The sequence below is a fragment of the Papio anubis genome, unplaced genomic scaffold (genome assembly GCF_008728515.1).
Source record: "Papio anubis isolate 15944 unplaced genomic scaffold, Panubis1.0 scaffold139, whole genome shotgun sequence".
Taxonomy (NCBI): Eukaryota; Metazoa; Chordata; class Mammalia; order Primates; family Cercopithecidae; genus Papio; species Papio anubis.
Window position 1 is genome coordinate 61,020 of NW_022161347.1, and position 22,061 is coordinate 83,080.

The 22,061-nt window shown below is 39.3% G+C and overlaps 1 protein-coding gene and 1 long non-coding RNA gene across 2 annotated transcripts in view; one reads left to right on the plus strand and one right to left on the minus strand.

Annotated features, from left to right (window-relative positions):
* The window catches only part of LOC116272615 (probable phospholipid-transporting ATPase IM), an 88,419-nt gene that overhangs the window by 57,747 nt on the left and 8,611 nt on the right, over positions 1–22,061 (plus strand). The window contains exons 10-11 of the mRNA XM_031661365.1: positions 4,719–4,802; positions 7,598–7,843. Coding sequence (XP_031517225.1) covers positions 4,719–4,802; positions 7,598–7,843 — 330 coding nt within the window. The remainder of the gene's footprint in view (positions 1–4,718; positions 4,803–7,597; positions 7,844–22,061) is intronic.
* On the minus strand, positions 761–6,814 carry LOC103885818. The gene is made up of 3 exons (XR_649116.4): positions 6,727–6,814; positions 3,211–3,319; positions 761–1,103 (listed from the first exon to the last, which is right to left on the minus strand). It is a non-coding gene; the product is annotated as an uncharacterized LOC103885818 (long non-coding RNA).

A 22,061-nucleotide genomic window follows, 5' to 3' on the forward strand; every position in this document is an offset into this window, starting at 1 on the left:
TGTTGTGGGCACTAAAGTTCATAGGCTTGGAGTTGGCTCTGACACTTGCTTGGCTGACAGTTCTCAAAACTTTGTGATCTCAGGACCCCACTATCAATATTTATCATCTTAGGAATGAAAATGAAGAAAAAAATCTAAACACTTTTATTAATTTGTTAAAAAAATGGTGAACCCATGACACGTTTACAAAAGTAACATATTTTTAAGAAAAATGCTTATATTTTCTGAAACAAAAACAAGTTAATGGGAAGAATGCCATTGTTTCACACTTTTGTAAAACTAGTTAACATAATAGGAAACACCTGGGTTCTTATATCACCTGCATTCAGCCAGCTGTGATGTCACATATCATATACACTCATGAGAGAATGGGGTGAAAGGGTAAATACATAACTTTTTGTATTATTCTGAAAATAGTTTTGACATTATGGATCCCCTAAAAGGTTCTGAACTACACTTGGAAAACCTTTTCTTCCCCTTTGGGTTTTTAAAAATATAATTAAAAAATTGTGGGTACATAGTAGGTGTATGTATTTATTAGGTACATGAGATATTTTGATACAGGCATGCAATGTGAAATAAGCACATCCTGGAGAAAACCTTTGCATTTAAGGTATGGCATTGAGCCATCTCCTAACCTTGATAGCCCTCAGTTTTCCCATTTATAAACTGAGAACTGTTAACAGTACCTACCTCATGGGGTTGTTAAAATTTAATGAGACGCTATATGTAAAGCACTTAAAATGGCACAAAGTAGATGTTTAGTAAATATCAGCTATTTTTTTTCTTTTTGTTATTGTGACACTGATTTCTGAGAATTTGCAGAAACTCATTGAAACCTTATTCTGATTTTTCCTTCCTGTCCTCTCTTGCTCCAGTTGTGAAATGAGGCTTCAAATCTGGGTGCCAGTTGACAAATGCTGATAGTTGTCGAATAAGTGTAGCTTGTAATGTGAGCCTGTTTGTGATGATGAGGGCACACTGTGCCAGACTCAGCTGTCCACAGTTGAGTATGCCATAATTTCTCAGATTCTTTCTCTCTTCTTAATAGCTGAAACTGTCAGATGCCATCATCAACGGGTTGAGGATTTGTGTCAGCTGCTCTGATTTAAAAAAAAAAAAAAAGAAAGAAAGTGAGTGTAATTCCCAATCTTGGTGTCACATTGGAATTACCTGGGAAAAATTTAAAATGACCAAAACTTAGATCCTTCTCCCAGAGATACTGATTTAACTGGCCTGGGGTGTGGCCTGGGCATCAGGATTTTTGGTATCTTCCTACTTTCTGAGGTCTCACTGGGCTATAACTATAAAATAAGGTCACATGTTTAATTTTTAATTTTTTTATTATTTGCAAAGTTTAACAAATATATTAAAAAGTATGTAAATATCAGCTTAAATTGTTATGAAATGAGCACCCATGTACCATGATCCACTGCGATAAATATAACATTTCCAAACACTCAAGAGCTCCCCGGTTTTTCCTTGAGACCTCTTTTCCAATCCTCTAGAGGTGACCATTACCCTGCCATCTTATAGTCACGTTTCTTCTGTTTTATAATTTTACTATATGATTAGGAGTTCCAGAACAACATAGGAGTAGATTTTCATACTTTCGCACTGTATTTAAATGCAATTATACCTTTGTATCTGGCTTCTTTTGCTCAATATTATGTGTAGTTTTTATTCATTTATGTTTTTGGATATAGTTAGAATTCTTTGCTTTTCATTATTCTACAGTATTCTGTTGTATCGATAGGTGATAATATCTTTATCCCATACTTGATGTTTGGGGACTATTACGACCAGTAGCTGCTATGAGTATTTTTATGTGTATCCTGCTGCACCAAGATAGACATTTGTGAACATATGTATCTAGAAGTAGGGTTGGACACATTCACTCATCAGAAGGGAGATACAGAGGCTGAGCTGCAGTTTTGGTAGACTCTTGAGGATAGATAGGAATTGGATACTGGGACCCTGTCACAACTGCTGCTCTGGGCTGGGACCCTGTAGGGTCACACTGCTCTGAACCATGTACCTTGGGAGTGTTGATTATCTACAGGGGGCAATTCACAGACTGAGCTGTGCCTTCAATAGTTTCCTGGGCTGAAGGGAGAAGGTTCAGTGCCCATAGGGTAGAGATCATGATGAAACCCTTCCTACTCCGGGCTGGGACCCAAAGGCAGCCTCCCAGCAGTGAGGTCACAGACTCTGTCATAGCAGGATAGTTGGCTAACCCAGAAAATATCAGGCCTTCATTCTATCCTCAACAGCTGGTATAAGGAAATAAATATAGAGTCTGGAGAAGAATAGCCTTATCCTAGGCCTTGAGATAGTTATTAAGTTCTAATTCTCTTTTTGATCTTGACCAGTCATTCCCCACTGCCTTGTTAGTTCACTGATACTTTGATGAAGATACTTTTGTTTTTTCTCAACTTTTTTCGTTATCTTCAGCAGGAGGTTTGGTATGAATCAATTATTTTGGTACGTGCCCCCTATCATGTACGATAAATTCAGGCTTCTTTCAGATACCTCTGCTAAATACCCAGGGGGGTTCCAGGGAGTGCCAGCCAGCTTTTCCAGTCTGTTCTCATGGTTGCGTGACTAGTGGACTACTGCCCTGCCCTTCTGCAAGTTCTCTCATGCCACGTTGAGTGCATTATCCTTCAGGTGGCTTCTGCTGTCTTTTACCACTTTGCTCCCGGCATGGACCTAGGCTGTGGTATCTTGGAACTGGCCCATACTGATTCACAAAAGCTGATTGTTAAATCTTCAGGAATTTTGTGAGCCAGTGGTTAAATACAGCCATTATTAAAAGTTATATTATGTAAATGTACAATTTAAGTTATATTAAAAACAAAAGACAGTTAATATACTCAAAATGAATCCCTTCCTAATTATTTTCCCATGTTTTACTATTTATGCTCTTGAGATTATATTGGGTCTGTATTGTATAAATACTGTATAATGGTGAATATGTCTCAACTCCACATTCAGTGGCATCACTGCTTGAAATCAGTCATGGAGGAATATTTACACCATGGAAATTGGCAAACGCTACAAATCAAGGCTTTTTTTTTTTTTTTTTTTAGTCTCTTGTTAAACATTTATCAGCATGTCATTGGATATAGTCCCTCTTTCTAAATCCTTACAGCTGGGTTTAGACCAGATGATGAAAATAGGAATCAGAGAGTAACAAAGGGGAGTTACCATGCACAGAACTTAAAATTCGTTATTAGAAACGGTTACTCTGAGTGTTAAGCTTTCCCACTTCCACCTCTCTCTTCAGTTGCTTCTTGGCATAGCATCCAGAGTGATCCTGTTAAAATGTAAATAAGACCAGGTTGCTCTTTTGCTTAAAGTCCTCTGATGTCTTCTACTTTCTCTTAGGTAATAAGCCATGTTTAGTTACATAGGATTGTTCTTCTTACCTCCTGACATCCATTATTCTTCCTACAGGTCACTCTGCTCTACCCAAACAGCCCACCTTGCTGTTCTCTGAGCGCAGTGGATGCTTTCTTGCCTTAGGATTGTTTCATGGGGCCTACTTGCAGTATGGAATGCTGGATGTCCCAGCATTTCCAGCTGTTTCAGAAAGCTGCATGTTAGGCCCATTTCCTTCAGATCTTATCTCAAATTCACTTCTCAGTGAGACTTTCTCCAGTCCCTGTATTACAATTACAGCCCTCCCACATTCCCTATCCCCTTTCCTCTCTAGCACTTACTACCTTCTAATTTACTCACACAGTCCTCCTGCTCTCTGTAAATTTGATCTTGTTTATTGTCTTTCCCTTCCCTTTGCATTAGAATGTACATTTTGTGAGGAATTTTTATTTGATTGATCATGCTGAATTATCATTGACTAGAACCTAATGCTTAGCACATAGCGGTTTATCAGTAAATATTGAATGAATGAATAAGTGAATGAATGATGGAGTGGTAAAAGGGGCATTGGTTAGCAGCTGAAGACCTGGATTTTAATTTTTGCTTTTGTCCGTAATAAGCTCTGTAACTGAAAGGTTCTGTTTCCACATCTGTGTGTACTCACTGGCAAAATGGGGATATATGCCTGCTCCACATGCCTCATTGACTTTTAGTGAGGCCCATGCAGGGAATTCTTGTGTAATTACTCTACAAAGGTGTGAGGGGATATTTTTATTGTTTTGCTTGTTTATGCCCAGTATAGTGAGCATGTAGCTCCATGCCCATCTTACTTTAAACCACTCCCCCGCAAAAACCTCTCCATTTTAAAACAGGATAGAAATAACAGGCTCATTACTGTATTTATCTCTGAAGATTTTAGTGACTCCTTTGTTTACCACTTAGGTCAGATAATTGGACTCATTACAAGCCACTGAAAGCCTGGAGAATGAAATAGCAACCCACCACAGGGTCAGGGGGCTCATACGTGTCCCGCACTATGTTAGGGGTACTGCATGTATTATTGTCCTCACTGCCATGCTGCAGGAAGGGTATACACCACTTTAGAGATAATGAAATTGCTATTTAGAGAGATCTAGTATCCCATTAAGGCAGCAGAGTTGATAAGAGGCAGGTCCAGGAGAGAACTCATATTTGTCTGATTCCAAAAGTCAACTCCCACTTACCTCAGAAAACCTGGTTATTTAACCTGAAGGTGAATATTTTCATGACTTAAACGTGAATATTCTCACTACTATGGATGGTCTTTCTCATTTATATGTTATATTTCTTTTCAGACTGTTTATGACCAGTGGTTCATCACCCTTTTTAACATTGTTTACACATCACTGCCTGTTTTAGCCATGGGGATTTTTGACCAGGTAGGTTTTTTCCATCTTTATAACTTAGTTTCTCTTTTATGCCTTTTGGTTTTTTGTGGGTTCTAAGTAGAAGACACAATTCTAAGTAGAAGCCTTAGGAATGCAGTTGTTTTAGTTGCTTTTGTATGGATCACAAATGCTTTCAGGTCCACTGTGCCTTCCTCACCCTTGAACCCTAGCTTCCCCGAAAGCATTATTTGATAAAAGTTGGTTACTCTCCTCTTAGAGATTCGTAACCCCTATATTGTTCTAAAGGCTGTAGAAGTCCTGTACAAAGTAATCTCTTTAACTTCATTTTAACCCAGCATTTCCCAAACTTCTATGACTGTACTTTACTTTTTTTTGCTTTCATATAGCACCTATCAATTAATATGTCTTAGAACTAGTGTGTGTGGTTCACACACAGGGAAATGCTGCCTTAGCCTCTGAGAGCTTATAAAGAACCATGCAAGGATAGAATATCATGGAGCTAGGTTGGAACACAGGGGGCTAACATCTGCAGTGAGACTTCCTTGTTACACACAGCTCAGAAAGGAGCCACAGACTAGAAGAGCAGTCTGCCAGTGGAAGAGGAGGACGAGAAGCCCCATAGCCATGGAAAGAAAAAGCATGGATTTCTTTTGTCCCAGCATCAAAGTGCTTGAGTGGGGAGAAAGGAGAGAATCAATCACAAAAATGGTAGATCCTTGGCATACTCAGAGCCTTGGAAGGGACTTCCTGGGAAGGGGAAAAACTCTGGCTGCCTGTGGGGAAGTGAAAGACTAGCCAGTGGAATTTCCGTGGCACAATTAGAGTGTCTTATTTTCAAAAAGGATTTTTGTTTTTTTAAAAAAAGTATTTTTAAGGAGACCAGATTTTCTCCAGGCTATTGTTAGACCTGTTTGCTAGGCTTCATTTTCTGGCCCAAAGCTCTCTATTGCAAAATATAAATCTTCACATTATGAGCTCACTCCAGTCTCCCATTCGGCTGGCTTTGTAGTCAGTTGTAGTCTCTCTTCTCATACGTGAAAAGGGCAGTTTGCGAAAGGCATATTTTGTGGAATTATACAAAAAGTAATGAACTTCTGCAGACCTTAGATGTAAAGGATTAAGCACATTCATTTCTCAGTGCCCATGTTTACAAGTGTTTCTTTTCTTGGAGCTTTGTAGCTGCCCAGAATGTGGAATAAAATAATAAAAATAAAGCAGTTTCTGGGAAAAGATGGTGGTTGTGCAATTCAAAAAAAAAATATAATAAGGCTTCCTATTACCATCAAGTTGAGTGTCTGCTCCTCTCCTTTCCTGCTTTGTCAACCTCGGCCCTTAAACAGATCACAGGATTGTGGAATGCTATGCCGGACAGGCCTCAGCAATCGTCAACAGATCTGCTCATTTTTTAAGGCAGATACCAAGCCTTGGAGGGTCATTTCCCTAAAGCCACACTGCCAATAAGCGACACAGCTAAGCCTAGAACCAGGCCTCCTAACTTTGAGGTTGCTACATTATTGCTATTGTTATTATCATTATTTTATTAATTATTTATAGAAGCATCTGGCATATTCATTACTTGTGATGTGGCAAGAACTCTACTAAATACTTTACATACTGGTTTAATCATGGCGATAGTTCCATGAGGGAGGTGGTGGTGTTTGCATTTCTGGGCATGAGGAAACCAAGGCTCGGGTGGAGTAAGTAACAGGTTTAAGATAACACACCAGCTAAACCCGCTACCAGGGATTGAGCTCATGACTGTCTTGTTTCAAAGCCTGCGCACGTAACCCTCGGTCACTGAACTAGGGGAACAAGCATCCAAAAGCATCTTGAAACAGGACTTTCTAAAGAGAATATGCCAGTGTTTTTCCATGGGACTCTGGAGAGACCTGGGAGACCTGGGCCATCCCACAAGCAGGAAGGGGAATGTTCTTCTCCCACAATAGTTCACCACCTGTGTTGCTTCCACTTTGCCACTTCTCCTCCACCTGTGGTCCTCTGATGTTCCTGGTGGTTTTCTGGCATTTGGCTCTGGTGCTCACTGTGGTTATCAGCATTACTTTGGAGATGGCTGGAAATGCAGTCTTGGGCCCTCAGCCCTATTGAATCACAATCTGTTTCCCAGGCGATTTGTGTATTGGGTTTGAGAAGCATTTAGTTTCTCTTGGGACCTGGTTGGTGTCAAACCTTCTCATTCTGTCTATATTATTTCTTTGTCCTGAACACCTGGTAGCTGCTGTTAAAGTTCTCACTGGGTAGGATCCTCATCCCAGCCTCCTTCTCACCTGGAATCCCAAATGCAGTTTCCCCTTTTCTCTGCTCTCTTCTTCCTGCACACTTCCCTCCAAAGTCATGAGCTCTGATTTGACCGTTCTGACTCCACAGCTCTCTGCTGTCATCTCCTGGTCACTACCACTCACTACCTTGGCAATTAACTTCTGGGGCCCATTGGCTGCTCATGATGTGCTGGAATTCTGGGAGCATGAATGCTTCTGACAGCCTGCAGGAGAGTGTAGGAAAGAAACTTCAATTTGAAGCCAAATAGCTAGGCTCAAATCAAACCCTGGTCCTGCTACTTACGAGCTGTGTGACCTCTCATGAATCTCTCTTGGAGACTAAAGCTCCTTCTCTGTAAAGTAGAGATCATTTTATTATCTTCTGGTTTATTGTGGGAATACAAACAAGATAATGTCCTGTTCTGGCCCAGTGAGTAGTGCATATTAGGACATGTTTAAACAGGCATTTGCTATTTCTGAAGATAGGGAATACAAGGCCTCTCTGACTCTTTTTAATCCTTCTCCACTGAAATTACACTCTGTTTACAGGATGTGAGTGACCAGAACAGCATGGACTGTCCCCAGCTCTACGAACCAGGACAGCTGAATCTACTTTTTAACAAGCGTAAATTTTTCATTTGCGTGTTACATGGAATCTACACCTCATTAGCCCTTTTCTTCATCCCCTATGGGGCCTTTTACAACGTGGCTGGAGAAGATGGGCAACATATTGCTGATTACCAGTCCTTTGCAGTTACTATGGCCACATCTTTGGTCATTGTGGTCAGTGTGCAGGTAACGCTGTTGGTGTAAGCACCTTAACATGATGGGTTTACAACTTTAAAAATTCTATTTCATTGTTGATTGATTTTGTCTACTTGTTGGAGGGAAATAATCCTAATACTGGGGTTTTCTTTTTAAGTACACATTTTGAGATGAAAACAGGAAGCTTGAACATCAATTACCAGATGAGGAGAATTAGCATTAGGTGTCTATAACCTCCATGTTAGTAGAAACCTCACAATGTATCCCTTCTTTGGGTTGTGCGTTGTATGTAAAGAGAAATGATTATACTATTATTTCCTTCTTGTATTTGAAGAAAAAAAATTCCAGTAACAGAAAGAGAAACTTTCCCATGATTTTTTTAAGGCGTAATAACTGCCAGGTTTTAAAGTGAGATCTAAGGTTTGGCAATACATTTCTATGGAGTTATTCAAGAGGTTCAACGCTATGTCTGTGGCGTATCCGAATCTCACACTCAGAGGAGCTCTTCTGGTGGGGATGATTTTTTGAGGCTCCATTGACTTTCTTCCATCTTGAGTTGTGTCTCTATTTCCTTTTTAATGTGAATGGTGGTCAATGCCATTAGATAATGAGTTAGAGTTCACAAAAGCTTCTATTTTTATTTCTTGAGAGGAGGTCTTGCTATGTCGCCCAAGCTTGTCTGGAACTCTTGGGCGTAAGCAATTCCTCAGCTTGGCCTCTCAAGTAGCTGAGATTATAGGTGTGCATCACCACACATAGTTAGAAAAACTTTTCCTCTATTACAATCTGTGGCTCTGAGTAGGTACAGCAAGCTATGCGACCTCTGTTTTATTTTGTTGTCTTTTGATTACTGAGCAAACTGTTAATAATTAGGTGATCTTCTCTTTGTCATGAGGGTACATTTCTGATTCTCTGGATTATCCTTCCATAGAGAGGACCATGGTGGGGTGTACAGGGACATCTTTTTAGTGGTAATAGCTGATTCACCTCTGGATCAGGCCTGTTCCTTGGTACTCCAAGAGATTATTTGAAAGGTAGTAACTGAAATAAAAGGCCACTATCTGAAGAAAAAGCAAATAGAAATCATTCTTCATACTGTCCTTTACATGATCTGTTTATAAGTAAGGATAATAAATTACCTGGAAGAGTCATTGTAGGTATGACATGTAACAAGCATTAAATGTTTGTGTGTATGTGTGTGTGCATGTATGCGTGCGTGTGTGTGTTTGTGTGTGAGAAACTGGTGTTCACAATTAACCCTACAATTTTTGGTTAACTTAATCTTTCTAATTTTAGAAAAAGCCTGCTGTTATGCCCATGCATCTTTTTCTCTTTTTTCTTTTTGCTTGCCCATAATTTGTTTTACGTGCCATTACAGTAGTGCCAGTGCCATGTTTTTATATTAACTTTATGTTTAGAAACTGTTTTTCTCATAAATCATACAGTTCTTATTCCAGTTGAATGTTGAAATTACATTTCTACTTTCTCACAAGTTGAGAACCCACAGAAACTCTCATATTTTAAAAACGTTGTTTCGTCACAAAAAAATTACAGAATTTCAAAAGCTTATTTTAAAAGCTTCAAGTGACTTCTTGTTGCTTGAAGTTTTTAAGATAAACTTTTGAAATTTCTCACCCTTGATTATCCAAGTTTTATAAGAATGATATAGAATGATATGCATGCTTTTTCAGAGGGGATTCACACTTAGGCTCAAAGTAACCATTGGCCCCTCATTCAGGATGTTTTGTGAGAGGATTTCCAAATCCATTTGCTTCATACCTTAATGGCCATTTGTCTCTTCAAAATCTATTCTCTGCCTTCCATCTCCTCAAAGACAATGGTGGTCCTAGCCATCCCTCCAATCCCATTACTCACAACGCCCCAGCCACACTGGGTTTTATTCTGCTCCTGGAATTCACAAGTCTCTTGCTTGCCTTATGGCTTTGCACTTTCCTGCCTGGAACATTCTTCCCTTAGTTTCCCTCACATGTCATTTCTTCAGAGGGGCCTCTGTTAATCCATTTAAACTAAGGCCCCTTTATTTTCTCTAGTGGAATAGAAATCAATTATTGTATCTCATAGTTGTCACTTCCCCTTGTAAGTACAAATTTAGTTGTGTGTTCCCTCGTTTAATGTCTTTCTACCTCGTAGAGCGTAACCTTCATGAAAGCAGTGGAAATGTTTATTAATCACTGTATACCCAGAGCTGAGCACATCACCTGTTAGTGTGGCAGACACACAATGGATATTTCTTGAGTATTGAATAAATGAGGGAGATGTTGAGAGGAAATTCTCTCCTGTCATAACAAGAGAGTTCATCTGGGTGTGTCAAGTTCCTAGGAAAGAATCATTATAACTGATGTGTTTACAGACTGTGTTGACAGTTTTCAAATGTGTCCAAAGTTTCCAACCAGTCTGAGAGAGAGAGTCCTCCTGTGCTGAGTTCAGCAGAATGACCCAGCTGTGAAATGTGGTGTGGGAAAAAATGAGAGATTTTAGATGCCTTCAAAAGCAAGGCAGTGCCGGGAGAGTCAAGTACCGCATGGCCTCAGAAGGTGGCATGTGCTGTGGTCGCCACACCTCCTGCAGCCAAGCAGGAACTTAGGCCATGCATGCACCTGTGGTGCCTCTGCCCTAAAAACACAAAATCTTTTTAATCTCATTATAAAAGGAATACATTGCAGGAAATTCAGGAAAAGTATAAACATGCAGAGAAAAATTAAAATTCACACATAAACACAAATCAGGGTTAGCATAAAAAAATGGAAATCAGATTATATGTATATAAATTTTATGTCTTATTTTTTCACTTTGTGTCACAAGCATTTATCTTATTTATAAAATATTCTTTGAAATATCCCTTTTAATGGCTATAGTATTACACCATATGAATGTGCCATCATTTATTCAACCATGTTGCTGTTAGATTGCTTCTACATTTCACTGTGGCAAGTTATACAATGGCAAAGTTTCATATAGTACATAATTCTCAGCATGATCCTCTAGTTATTTTCTAAGGTTATCTCCTTAAAGGTGGGAATTCTGGGCTAGAAGACATAAGGAAGTTTAAGGCACTTGACACATGACTTTCCAAATAGATTGTATCATTTTCAGCTGAAGGGTGCAAATTACCCTTCTCAGCAGCCCTTCACTGATTTAGAGTATTACTTTGAATTATTTTATAATTAAAACATGGCTAACCTTTTGTTGCCTGGGAAATAACAACAAATGCATCTTGTTCAAACAGGAGTAATTTCTTAAAAACAATTTTTAATTTTGGAATCATTTTAAATGTAAATAATTTAATATTTAATAATTTAAATAATTTTAAATTTATAGAAAAGTTGCAGATACTGCAAAGACAGTTCCTGCATACCCTCATGTAGCTTTTCTCTGATGTTAATGTTAACATCTTACCTCACCATGGTGCATTTGTTAAAACTATGAAATTAGCATTGGTATAATATTATTAACTGGGCTACAGATTTGATTCAGATTTCTCTAGTTTTTCCATTAATTACTCTTTTCTCTTCCAGGATCCAATCCAGAATCCCACATTGAATTTAGTGGTCATTTGGTTGTGTTGCCCACCTATCCCTCAACTCTATGTTAACCTAGATGACCAAAGCAGGCCTGTCCTTGATGGCAGCTGTCAGAGACCTCTATCATCATCACCACCATGAGTGATACCATGCATTATACTTACTACTCACAATGCCATTACACAGTAAATATTATGAATCCCTTTTTTTTTTTTTTTAATTTATTTATTATTATTATACTTTAAGTTGTAGGGTACATGTGCATAACGTGCAGGTTTGTTACATATGTATACTTGTGCCATGTTGGTCTGCTGCACCCATCAACTCGTCATTTACATCAGGTATAACTCCCAGTGCAATCCCTTCCCCCTCCCCCCTCCCCATGATAGGCCCCGGTGTGTGATGTTCCCCTTCCTGAGTCCAAGTGATCTCATTGTTCAGTTCCCACCTATGAGTGAGAACATGCGGTGTTTGGTTTTCTGTTCTTGTGATAGTTTGCTAAGAATGATGGTTTCCAGCTGCATCCATGTCCCTACAAAGGACGCAAACTCATCCTTTTTTATTGCTGCATAGTATTCCATGGTGTATATGTGCCACATTTTCTTAATCCAATCTGTCACTGATGGACATTTGGGTTGATTCCAAGTCTTTGCTATTGTGAATAGTGCTGCAATAAACATACGTGTGCATGTGTCTTTATAGCAGCATAATTTATAATCCTTTGGGTATATCCCCAGTAATGGGATGGCTGGGTCATATGGTACATCTAGTTCTAGATCCTTGAGGAATCGCCATACTGTTTTCCATAATGGTTGAACTAGTTTACAATCCCACCAACAGTGTAAAAGTGTTCCTATTTCTCCACATCCTCTCCAGCACCTGTTGTTTCCTGACTTTTTAATGATCGCCATTCTAACTGGTGTGAGATGGTATCTCATTGTGGTTTTGATTTGCATTTCTCTGATGGCCAGTGATGATGAGCATTTTTTCATATGTCTGTTGGCTGTATGAATGTCCTCTTTTGAGAAATGTCTGTTCATATCCTTTGCCCACTTTTTGATGGGGTTGTTTGTTTTTTTCTTGTAAATTTGTTGGAGTTCTTTGTAGGTTCTGGATATTAGCCCTTTGTCAGATGAGTAGATTGCAAAAATTTTCTCCCATTCTGTAGGTTGCCTGTTCACTCTGATGGTAGTTTCTTTTGCTGTGCAGAAGCTCTTTAGTTTAATGAGATCCCATTTGTCAATTTTGGCTTTTGCTGCCGTTGCTTTTGGTGTTTTAGACATGAAGTCTTTGCCCATGCCTATGTCCTGAATGGTACTACCTAGGTTTTCCTCTAGGATTTTTATGGTATTAGGTCTAACATTTAAGTCTCTAATCCATCTTGAATTAATTTTCGTATAAGGAGTAAGGAAAGGATCCAGTTTCAGCTTTCTACTGATGGCTAGCCAATTTTCCCAGCACCATTTATTAAATAGGGAATCCTTTCCCCATTTCTTGTTTTTCTCAGGTTTGTCAAAGATCAGATGGCTGTACATGTGTGGTATTATTTCTGAGGACTCTGTTCTGTTCCATTGGTCTATATCTCTGTTTTGGTACCAGTACCATGCTGTTTTGGTTACTGTAGCCTTGTAGTATAGTTTGAAGTCAGGTAGCGTGATGCCTCCAGCTTTGTTCTTTTGACTTAGGATTGTCTTGGAGATGCGGGCTCTTTTTTGGTTCCATATGAACTTTAAAGCAGTTTTTTCCAATTCTGTGAAGAAACTCATTGGTAGCTTGATGGGGATGGCAGTGAATCTATAAATTACCTTGGGCAGTATGGCCATTTTCACAATATTGATTCTTCCTATCCATGAGCATGGTATGTTCTTCCATTTGTTTGTGTCCTCTTTTATTTCAGTGAGCAGTGGTTTGTAGTTCTCCTTGAAGAGGTCCTTTACATCCCTTGTAAGTTGGATTCCTAGGTATTTTATTCTCTTTGAAGCAATTGTGAATGGAAGTTCATTCATGATTTGGCTCTGTGTTTGTCTGTTATTGGTGTATAAGAATGCTTGTGATTTTTGCACATTAATTTTGTATCCTGAGACTTTACTGAAGTTGCTTATCAGCTTAAGGAGATTTTGGGCTGAGACAATGGGGTTTTCTAAATATACAATCATGTCATCTGCAAACAGGGACAATTTGACTTCTTCTTTTCCTAACTGAATACCCCTGATTTCTTTCTCTTGCCTAATTGCCCTAGCCAGAACTTCCAACACTATGTTGAATAGGAGTGGTGAGAGAGGGCATCCCTGTCTTGTGCCAGTTTTCAAAGGGAATTTTTCCAGTTTTTGCCCATTCAGTATGATATTGGCTGTGGGTTTGTCATAAATAGCTCTTATTATTTTGAGGTACGTTCCATCAATACCGAATTTATTGAGCGTTTTTAGCATGAAGGGCTGTTGAATTTTGTCAAAAGCCTTTTCTGCATCTATTGAGATAATCATGTGGTTCTTGTCTTTGGTTCTGTTTATATGCTGGATTATGTTTATTGATTTGCATATGTTGAACCAGCCTTGCATCCCAGGGATGAAGCCCACTTGATCATGGTGGATAAGCTTTTTGATGTGTTGTTGAATCCGGTTTGCCAGTATTTTATTGAGGATTTTTGCATCGATGTTCATCAGGGATATTGGTCTAAAACTCTCTTTTTTTGTTGTGTCTCTGCCAGGCTTTGGTATCAGGATGATGTTGGCCTCATAAAATGAATTAGGGAGGATTCCCTCTTTTTCTATTGATTGGAATAGTTTCAGAAGGAATGGTACCAACTCCTCCTTATACCTCTGGTAGAATTCAGCTGTGAATCCATCTGGTCCTGGACTTTTTTTGGTTGGTAGGCTATTAATTATTGCCTCAATTTCAGAGCCTACTATTGGTCTATTCAGGGATTCAACTTCTTCCTGGTTTAGTCTTGGAAGAGTGTAAGTGTCCAGGAAATTATCCATTTCTTCTAGGTTTTCCAGTTTATTTGCGTAGAGGTGTTTATAGTATTCTCTGATGGTAGTTTGTATTTCTGTGGGGTCGGTGGTGATATCCCCTTTATCATTTTTAATTGCATCGATTTGATTCTTCTCTCTTTTCTTCTTTATTAGTCTTGCTAGTGGTCTGTCAATTTTGTTGATCTTTTCAAAAACCCAATTCCTGGATTCATTGATTTTTTGGAGGGTTTTTTGCGTCTCTATCTCCTTCAGTTCTGCTCTGATCTTAGTTATTTCTTGCCTTCTGCTAGCTTTGGAATGTGTTTGCTCTTGCTTCTCTAGTTCTTTTAATTGCGATGTTAGAGTGTCAATTTTTGATCTTTCCTGCTTTCTCTTGTGGGCATTTAGTGCTATAAATTTCCCTCTACACACTGCTTTAAATGTGTCCCAGAGATTCTGGTATGTTGTATCTTTGTTCTCATTGGTTTCAAAGAACATCTTTATTTCTGCCTTCATTTCATTATGTACCCAGTAGTCATTCAGGAGCAGGTTGTTCAGTTTCCATGTAGTTGAGCGGTTTTGATTGAGTTTCTTAGTCCTGAGTTCTAGTTTGATTGCACTGTGGTCTGAGAGACAGTTTGTTATAATTTCTGTTCTTGTACATTTGCTGAGGAGTGCTTTACTTCCAATTATATGGTCAATTTTGGAGTAAGTACGATGTGGTGCTGAGAAGAATGTATATTCTGTTGATTTGGGGTGGAGAGTTCTATAGATGTCTATTAGGTCTGCTTGCTGCAGAGATGAGTTCAATTCCTGGACATCCTTGTTCACTTTCTGTCTCGTTGATCTGTCTAATGTTGACAGTGGAGTGTTGAAGTCTCCCATTATTATTGTATGGGAGTCTAAGTCTCTTTGTAAGTCTCTAAGGACTTGCTTTATGAATCTGGGTGCTCCTGTATTGGGTGCATATATATTTAGGAGAGTTATCTCTTCCTGTTGAATTGATCCCTTGACCATTATGTAATGGCCTTCTTTGTCTCTTTTGATCTTTGATGGTTTAAAGTCTGTTTTATCAGAGACTAGGATTGCAACCCCTGCTTTTTTTTGTTCTCCATTTGCTTGGTAAATCTTCCTCCATCCCTTTATTTTGAGCCTATGTATGTCTCTGCGTGTGAGATGGGTCTCCTGAATACAGCAGACTGATGGGTCGTGACTCTTTATCCAGTTTGCCAGTCTGTGTCTTTTCATTGGAGCATTTAGTCCATTTACATTTAAGGTTAAGATTGTTATGTGTGAACTTGATCCTGCCATTATGATATTAACTGGTTATTTTGCTCGTTAGTTGATGCAGTTTCTTCCTAGCCTCGATGGTCTTTACATTTTGGCATGTTTTTGCAATGGCTGGTACCGGTTGTTCCTTTCCATGTTGAGTGCTTCCTTCAGGGTCTCTTGTAAGGCAGGCCTGGTGGTGACAAAATCTCTAAGCATTTGCTTATCTGTAAAGGATTTTATTTCTCCTTCACTTATGAAACTTAGTTTGGCTGGATATGAAATTCTGGGTTTAAAATTCTTTTCTTTAAGAATGTTGAATATTGGCCCCCACTCTCTTCTGGCTTGGAGAGTTTCTGCCGAGAGATCTGCTGTGAGTCTGATGGGCTTCCCTTTGTGGGTAACCCGACCTTTCTCTCTGGCTGCCCTTAAGATTTTTTCCTTCATTTCCACTTTGGTGAATCTGGCAATTATGTGTCTTGGAGTTGCTCTTCTCGAGGAGTATCTTTGTGGCGTTCTCTGTATTTCCTGGATTTGAATGTTGGCCTGCCCTACTAGGTTGGGGAAGTTCTCCTGGATGATATCCTGAAGAGTGTTTTCCAACTTGGTTCCATTTTCCCCCTCACTTTCAGGCACCCCAATCAGACATAGATTTGGTCTTTTTACATAATCCCATACTTCTTGCAGGTTTTGTTCATTTCTTTTTCTTCTTTTTTCTTTTGGTTTCTCTTCTCGCTTCATTTCATTCATTTGATCCTCAATCGCTGATACTCTTTCTTCCAGTTGATCGAGTCGGTTACTGAAGCTTGTGCATTTGTCACGTATTTCTCATGTCATGGTTTTCATCTCTTTCGTTTCGTTTAGGAACTTCTCTGCATTAATTACTCTAGCCGTCAATTCTTCCACTTTTTTTTCAAGATTTTTAGTTTCTTTGCGCTGGGTACGTAATTCCTCCTTTAGCTCTGAGAAATTTGATGGACTGAAGCCTTCTTCTCTCATCTCGTCAAAGTCATTCTCCGTCCAGCTTTGATCCGTTGCTGGCGATGAGCTGCGCTCCTTTGCCGGGGGAGATGTGCTCTTATTTTTTGAATTTCCAGCTTTTCTGCCCTGCTTTTTCCCCATCTTTGTGGTTTTATCTGCCTCTGGTCTTTGATGATGGTGATGTACTGATGGGGTTTTGGTGTAGGTGTCCTTCCTGTTTGATAGTTTTCCTTCTAACAGTCAGGACCCTCAGCTGTAGGTCTGTTGGAGATTGCTTGAGGTCCACTCCAGACCCTGTTTGCCTGGGTATCAGCAGCAGCGGCTGCAGAAGATAGAATATTTCTGAACAGCGAGTGTACCTGTCTGATTCTTGCTTTGGAAGCTTCCTCTCAGGGGTATACTCCACCCTGTGAGGTGTGGGGTGTCAGACTGCCCCTAGTGGGGGATGTCTCCCAGTTAGGCTACTCAGGGGTCAGGGACCCACTTGAGCAGGCAGTCTGTCCCTTCTCAGATCTCAACCTCTGTGTTGGGAGATCCACTGCTCTCTTCAAAGCTGTCAGACAGAGTCGTTTGCGTCTGCAGAGGTTTCTGCTGCTTTTTTGTTGTTGTTGTTGTTGTTGTTGTTGTGTAGCTGTGCCCTGTCCCCAGAGGTGGAGTCTACAGAGACAGGCAGGTTTCCTTGAGCTGCTGTGAGCTCCACCCAGTTGGAGCTTCCCAGCAGCTTTGTTTACCTACTTAAGCCTCAGCAATGGCTGGCGCCCCTCCCCCAGCCTTGCTGCTGCCTTGCTGGTAGATCACAGACTGCTGTGCTAGCAATGAGGGAGACTCCGTGGGCGTGGGACCCTCCCGGCCAGGTGTGGGATATGATCTCCTGGTGTGCCTGTTTGCTTAAAGCGCAATATTGGGGTGGGAGTTACCCGATTTTCCAGGTGTTGTGTGTCTCAGTTCCCCTGGCTAGGAAAAGGGATTCCCTTCCCCCTTGCGCTTCCCAGGTGAGGTGATGCCTCGCCCTGCTTCAGCTCTCGCTGGTCGGGCTGCAGCAGCTGACCAGCACCGATCGTCCGGCACTCCCCAGTGAGACGAACCCAGTACCTCAGTTGAAAATGCAGAAATCACCGGTCTTCTGTGTTGCTGGCGCTGGGAGTTGGAGACTGGAGCTGTTCCTATTCGGCCATCTTGCTCCGCCCCCCGAATCCCTTTTATAGAGAAAGTTCAGAGAGGTTAAATGACTTGCCTGAGGTCACACAGTAAGTCCCAGAGCCAGTACTAGAACTCAGTTCTGTCTAATTCCAGTGTTATCTGGAACAAGGTCTACAGTGAGACTGGTTAAAACACAAAATTTTCAAGAAATATGAGAACAAACCTTACACTGAGCATAAAGGAAATACTGGATACTGTGCCAGATACTGGGATAATCCCATTATCTCATTTAATTATCTTTATGGTCTTATGAAATATAAGTACTGTTACCACCATTGAGAAAATCGACTTAGCAACCAAGTCATACAAAAAGTGGTAGGCCAGGATTTGAACAGAGGTCTTCTGACTCCAGATGCCCAGCTCCAAAGCTATGTGAACCTCCCTTCTTTGTAAAGAGAAGTAGAAGCTGTGGCCTCCCCAGTCACATAGTCAGTACAGGGAATTCACAGTCCCCACCTCTCTCATTCATGTGGGAACACCTAGGATACCAGTATCACCCTTGGCTAACATGGGAGACAAACTGTTAATAGGTGACAAGCACATAGATGTTTCTTTCAATGGCAAAGTTTCAACGTGAGGAATATATAGACTCCCAGTTTCTGTCATTTTAGTCTAATTATTTGGAAAAGATTATCAGTTGTTTTTATTTCTAGGAAACCCTGAAAATGTCTGTTTTACCATACAGTTCTTAGACCCAAGTATGTAAATGTTTGTAACCATGGAAGCTAGGCAATTTTGGCTTCAATCAAAAACTGTAGTCTTTAATATATAGAATAATAACTTACAGGAATTCTGTGAATAAGCTCACTTTGACAGCAGCATTAATATCCTTTCCTCACTGTTTAAGCTTGACTTTTCATTGTGGTAACAACCCCATGAAATTTCCATGGTCTGTAATTACAGTCATAAATCTTATGTCCTGCTGATGCTACAGGCCAACTTTAAGTAGTCTCTATTGTTTTTTAAAAAAGTATTTTTCACTTATTTGAATTATAAAATGCTCTTTTAAACATTCCAAAGAGTACAAAAGTGTTTAAAATAAGATGAACCATCTTCCTTTCCTTCCCTTCTTTAACTACTATGATGACCATAGCTTAAATCCTTCCATACTTTTTCTGTACTTTGAGACGATGCATACACACATATTTAACAAAAGGGGATAAAAATTATGTATATTGTTCTGTAATATGCTTTTCTCGCTTAACTAGATATTCTGGTCAGCTTTCCAAATCAACACATTCAGATGTATCTTAATTGTTTTAATAGCTGCACATAAATTCATAACATGAATGTATAATTATTTACCATCTATTGATAAACATACAAGATGTTTCTATATGTTTTTGTTATTGAAGCAATGCTACAATGCATTTATTAGTGCATATATTTTATATACTGTCAGATAAATTCCTAGAAATGAGACTTCTGGGGTTAGAACTCCTAATTTTTACCAATCTGCTGGATAAAGAATGGTATTTTGCTGTTTTCACTGCTAGGTCAGAGTGTGTGTACATTTAACATTTTCATAAATATTGCCATAATACTTTCCCAAAAAGATAGTAGTTCCAAATGACAGACACTTTAAAAATTTAAGCGAAAAAAGAGGTTTATTAAAACATATGGGGTATCTTCCGTGGAAATGCCGCTGTTATCACACCTTACAGTTTGGTTGTCATCACACTGAGGGTGGGCTGCCAACAGGTTGGCCACAGACTTCCAGAAGAGCCATCACCTTTGCCATCAGGTCTGTCAAATGCTGAGAAAAGCGTATTAAAGTTTGCCATTGTGATTATGATTCCTATTAAGTTTTCCTTGTGTTTCAAAGAGATTTTTACCTCATATAATTTAAGCTATATTCTTTGCCACATAATGGTTTCTGATCATTATTGTATCTGTATTAAATGGTATCTGATTATTTTTCTTTGTAGCTTTTATCTTTTTTCATAATAAAAGATTCTTAAGTTTTGTATTTTTATATTAGTTTTCTTCTCTTGCTTTTTTTAGTTTACATTTGCCCGATACATAATCTGGGCCAATTTCTTCATTTCCATTTATTTCTTATCTCATTCTATCAGTCTTCCTTGATAAGAATGTTTAAGCTACTCATTTTTATTGTAATAACCTGTATTTCATCAGGCTATATTATTTTATGATTACTTTTAATTCTGCTTTTCAATTTTTTTTTTACTCTTTCATACTTGTATGCATTAATTATGGTTTTAAAATATCCCATTTCTGGCCAGGCTCAGTGGCTCACGCCTGTAATCCTAGCACTTTGTGAGGCTGAGGTGGGCGGATTACCTGAGGTCAACAGTTCAAGACCAGACTGGCCAACATGGCAAACCCTGTCTCTACTAAAAATACAAAAAAATTAGCCAGGCATGGTGGCGCCTGCCTGTAGTCCCAGCTACTCAGGAGGCTGAGGCAGGAAAATCACTTGAACCCAGGAGGCAGAGGCTGCTGTGAGCCGAGATCATGCCATTGGCGACAAGAGCGAGACTCCATCTCAACAACAACAAAAAATCCCATTTCTAATGAATAATTTACAAGTTTTACTATTATATTCTTATTTTACTAGTGATTTCTCTTTATTTTCATAGTTACTTAAATATATATATCTTTCCATATTGGCAGAATGGAATTCCACAGATAATATGAAATTCTATCCTTCATCAAATGTCTCACTATCCTGTTCTAAACCTTTCCTTATGCTTCTTCAATTAAACAGTTTTGGCAATGTTTTTATCTTACTTACCCTTCTTTTTCACTGTGACAGTTTGATGTTAGGTTGATTCTTTTTCCTTCTCTGCATAAAAAATTATGTCACCAGAATCTTCTTTCATTACTTTGGATAGGACCTAAAGGACCCTGTCAATCTGAAAGTCTATGCTATTTGTTATCACAGAGCCGTTTTCTGCTGTCATTTCTTTGGTTGTTACTTTTCCATTGATTCCTTTTTCTTTTTCTAAAATGCCATTATTTGTATATTGGGGTCATAGATCTGAGATCTATGAATCTGCTCTTCATGTCTCATATCTTTTTGCAAATGGTTTCCATGTCTCCAAGTTTTTGTTCTCTATTGTAAGATATTATTTGTATTGTTTTGTCCAGAATGTTAATTTAGTTCTATTCATTGACTATTCTTTAGTTTTGCTGTTGAATTTTTAAATTCAGAAATAGTGTGTTTTTCTTTCAGATTTTTTTCTGAGACCTAATTCCATCTTCTTAAGGGGTCTTATTATATTTTGTTGTTACCGTGCTTGTCTGTCTCTTCTATTAGTTCTGCTTCAATAGGAGCCACCTATTCTTGCTTTTTCAGCTGAATCCTTTTAAATGGGTTGTAATTTTTCTTCGCCTACTCTTACCCACACAGATCAGGCTATCGTTGTCTCTTGAGAATGTTAAACTAACAGGTGGTGGAAGGTAAAGTTGGAGATTTTGGTGAAATGTCTTGGCAGCCAAATGAACTGGAAAGCAGGCATGTCTTTGCTGAGGCATGGGAGGCAGGGCTGTTTTCAGACCTCCTGAGGAGAGGAAAGGCTGTACTTTTATAAACCCTGTAGTTTACATTAAAGGCTGCCAGCATCATTTTAATGGGGACACATTTTAAGGGACAGTAAATTACAAGTGGGAAGAGAAAGTATCTCTCAGCATGCTGAGAGGGATTTATTTACTAAGCAGGTAGGGCCGCCTCAGACAGATGAGAAATCTTTGGTCTTGCAACAAACTACAAGAAATGCAAACCTTCACTTGGACCTGGATCACTTGGGCCCTATGAGATGCAAATAATGATACCAGAACATACTTTTTTAATTCTCTGAAGAACTCAGGTGTTCCTATTTACCAGTGGCGTCCTTGATTCTCCAATAGCAGACCACTCTTTCAGCTGAGCTGCCGCAGTAAGTTACTAGAAGGAAGAAGAGCTCATGACCATGTTCCCAGGCCATCGTGAATCCCAGTTTCTGAATTTTATGCCAAAATAAGGCTGAAGAATTTTCTTTGTTATAAGTTGAGTAATTGAAGAGAAAGGATCATCAAAATGAATTGGGATATTGGTGTAAAAAAGATCATGCATATGTAAAAATGGTATTGTGAACATTTACTTACTGAGTATAACATGTTGCACTTGCCCATTACAGAAACAATTTTTTTCCAATAGAAAAGTTTTGAGAGGCATTTGGAAAGTAACTTAAAAATTATAAGCCGGCCGGGCGCGGTGGCTCAAGCCTGTAATCCCAGCACTTTGGGAGGCCGAGGCGGGCGGATCACAAGGTCAGGAGATCGAGACCATCCTGGCTAACA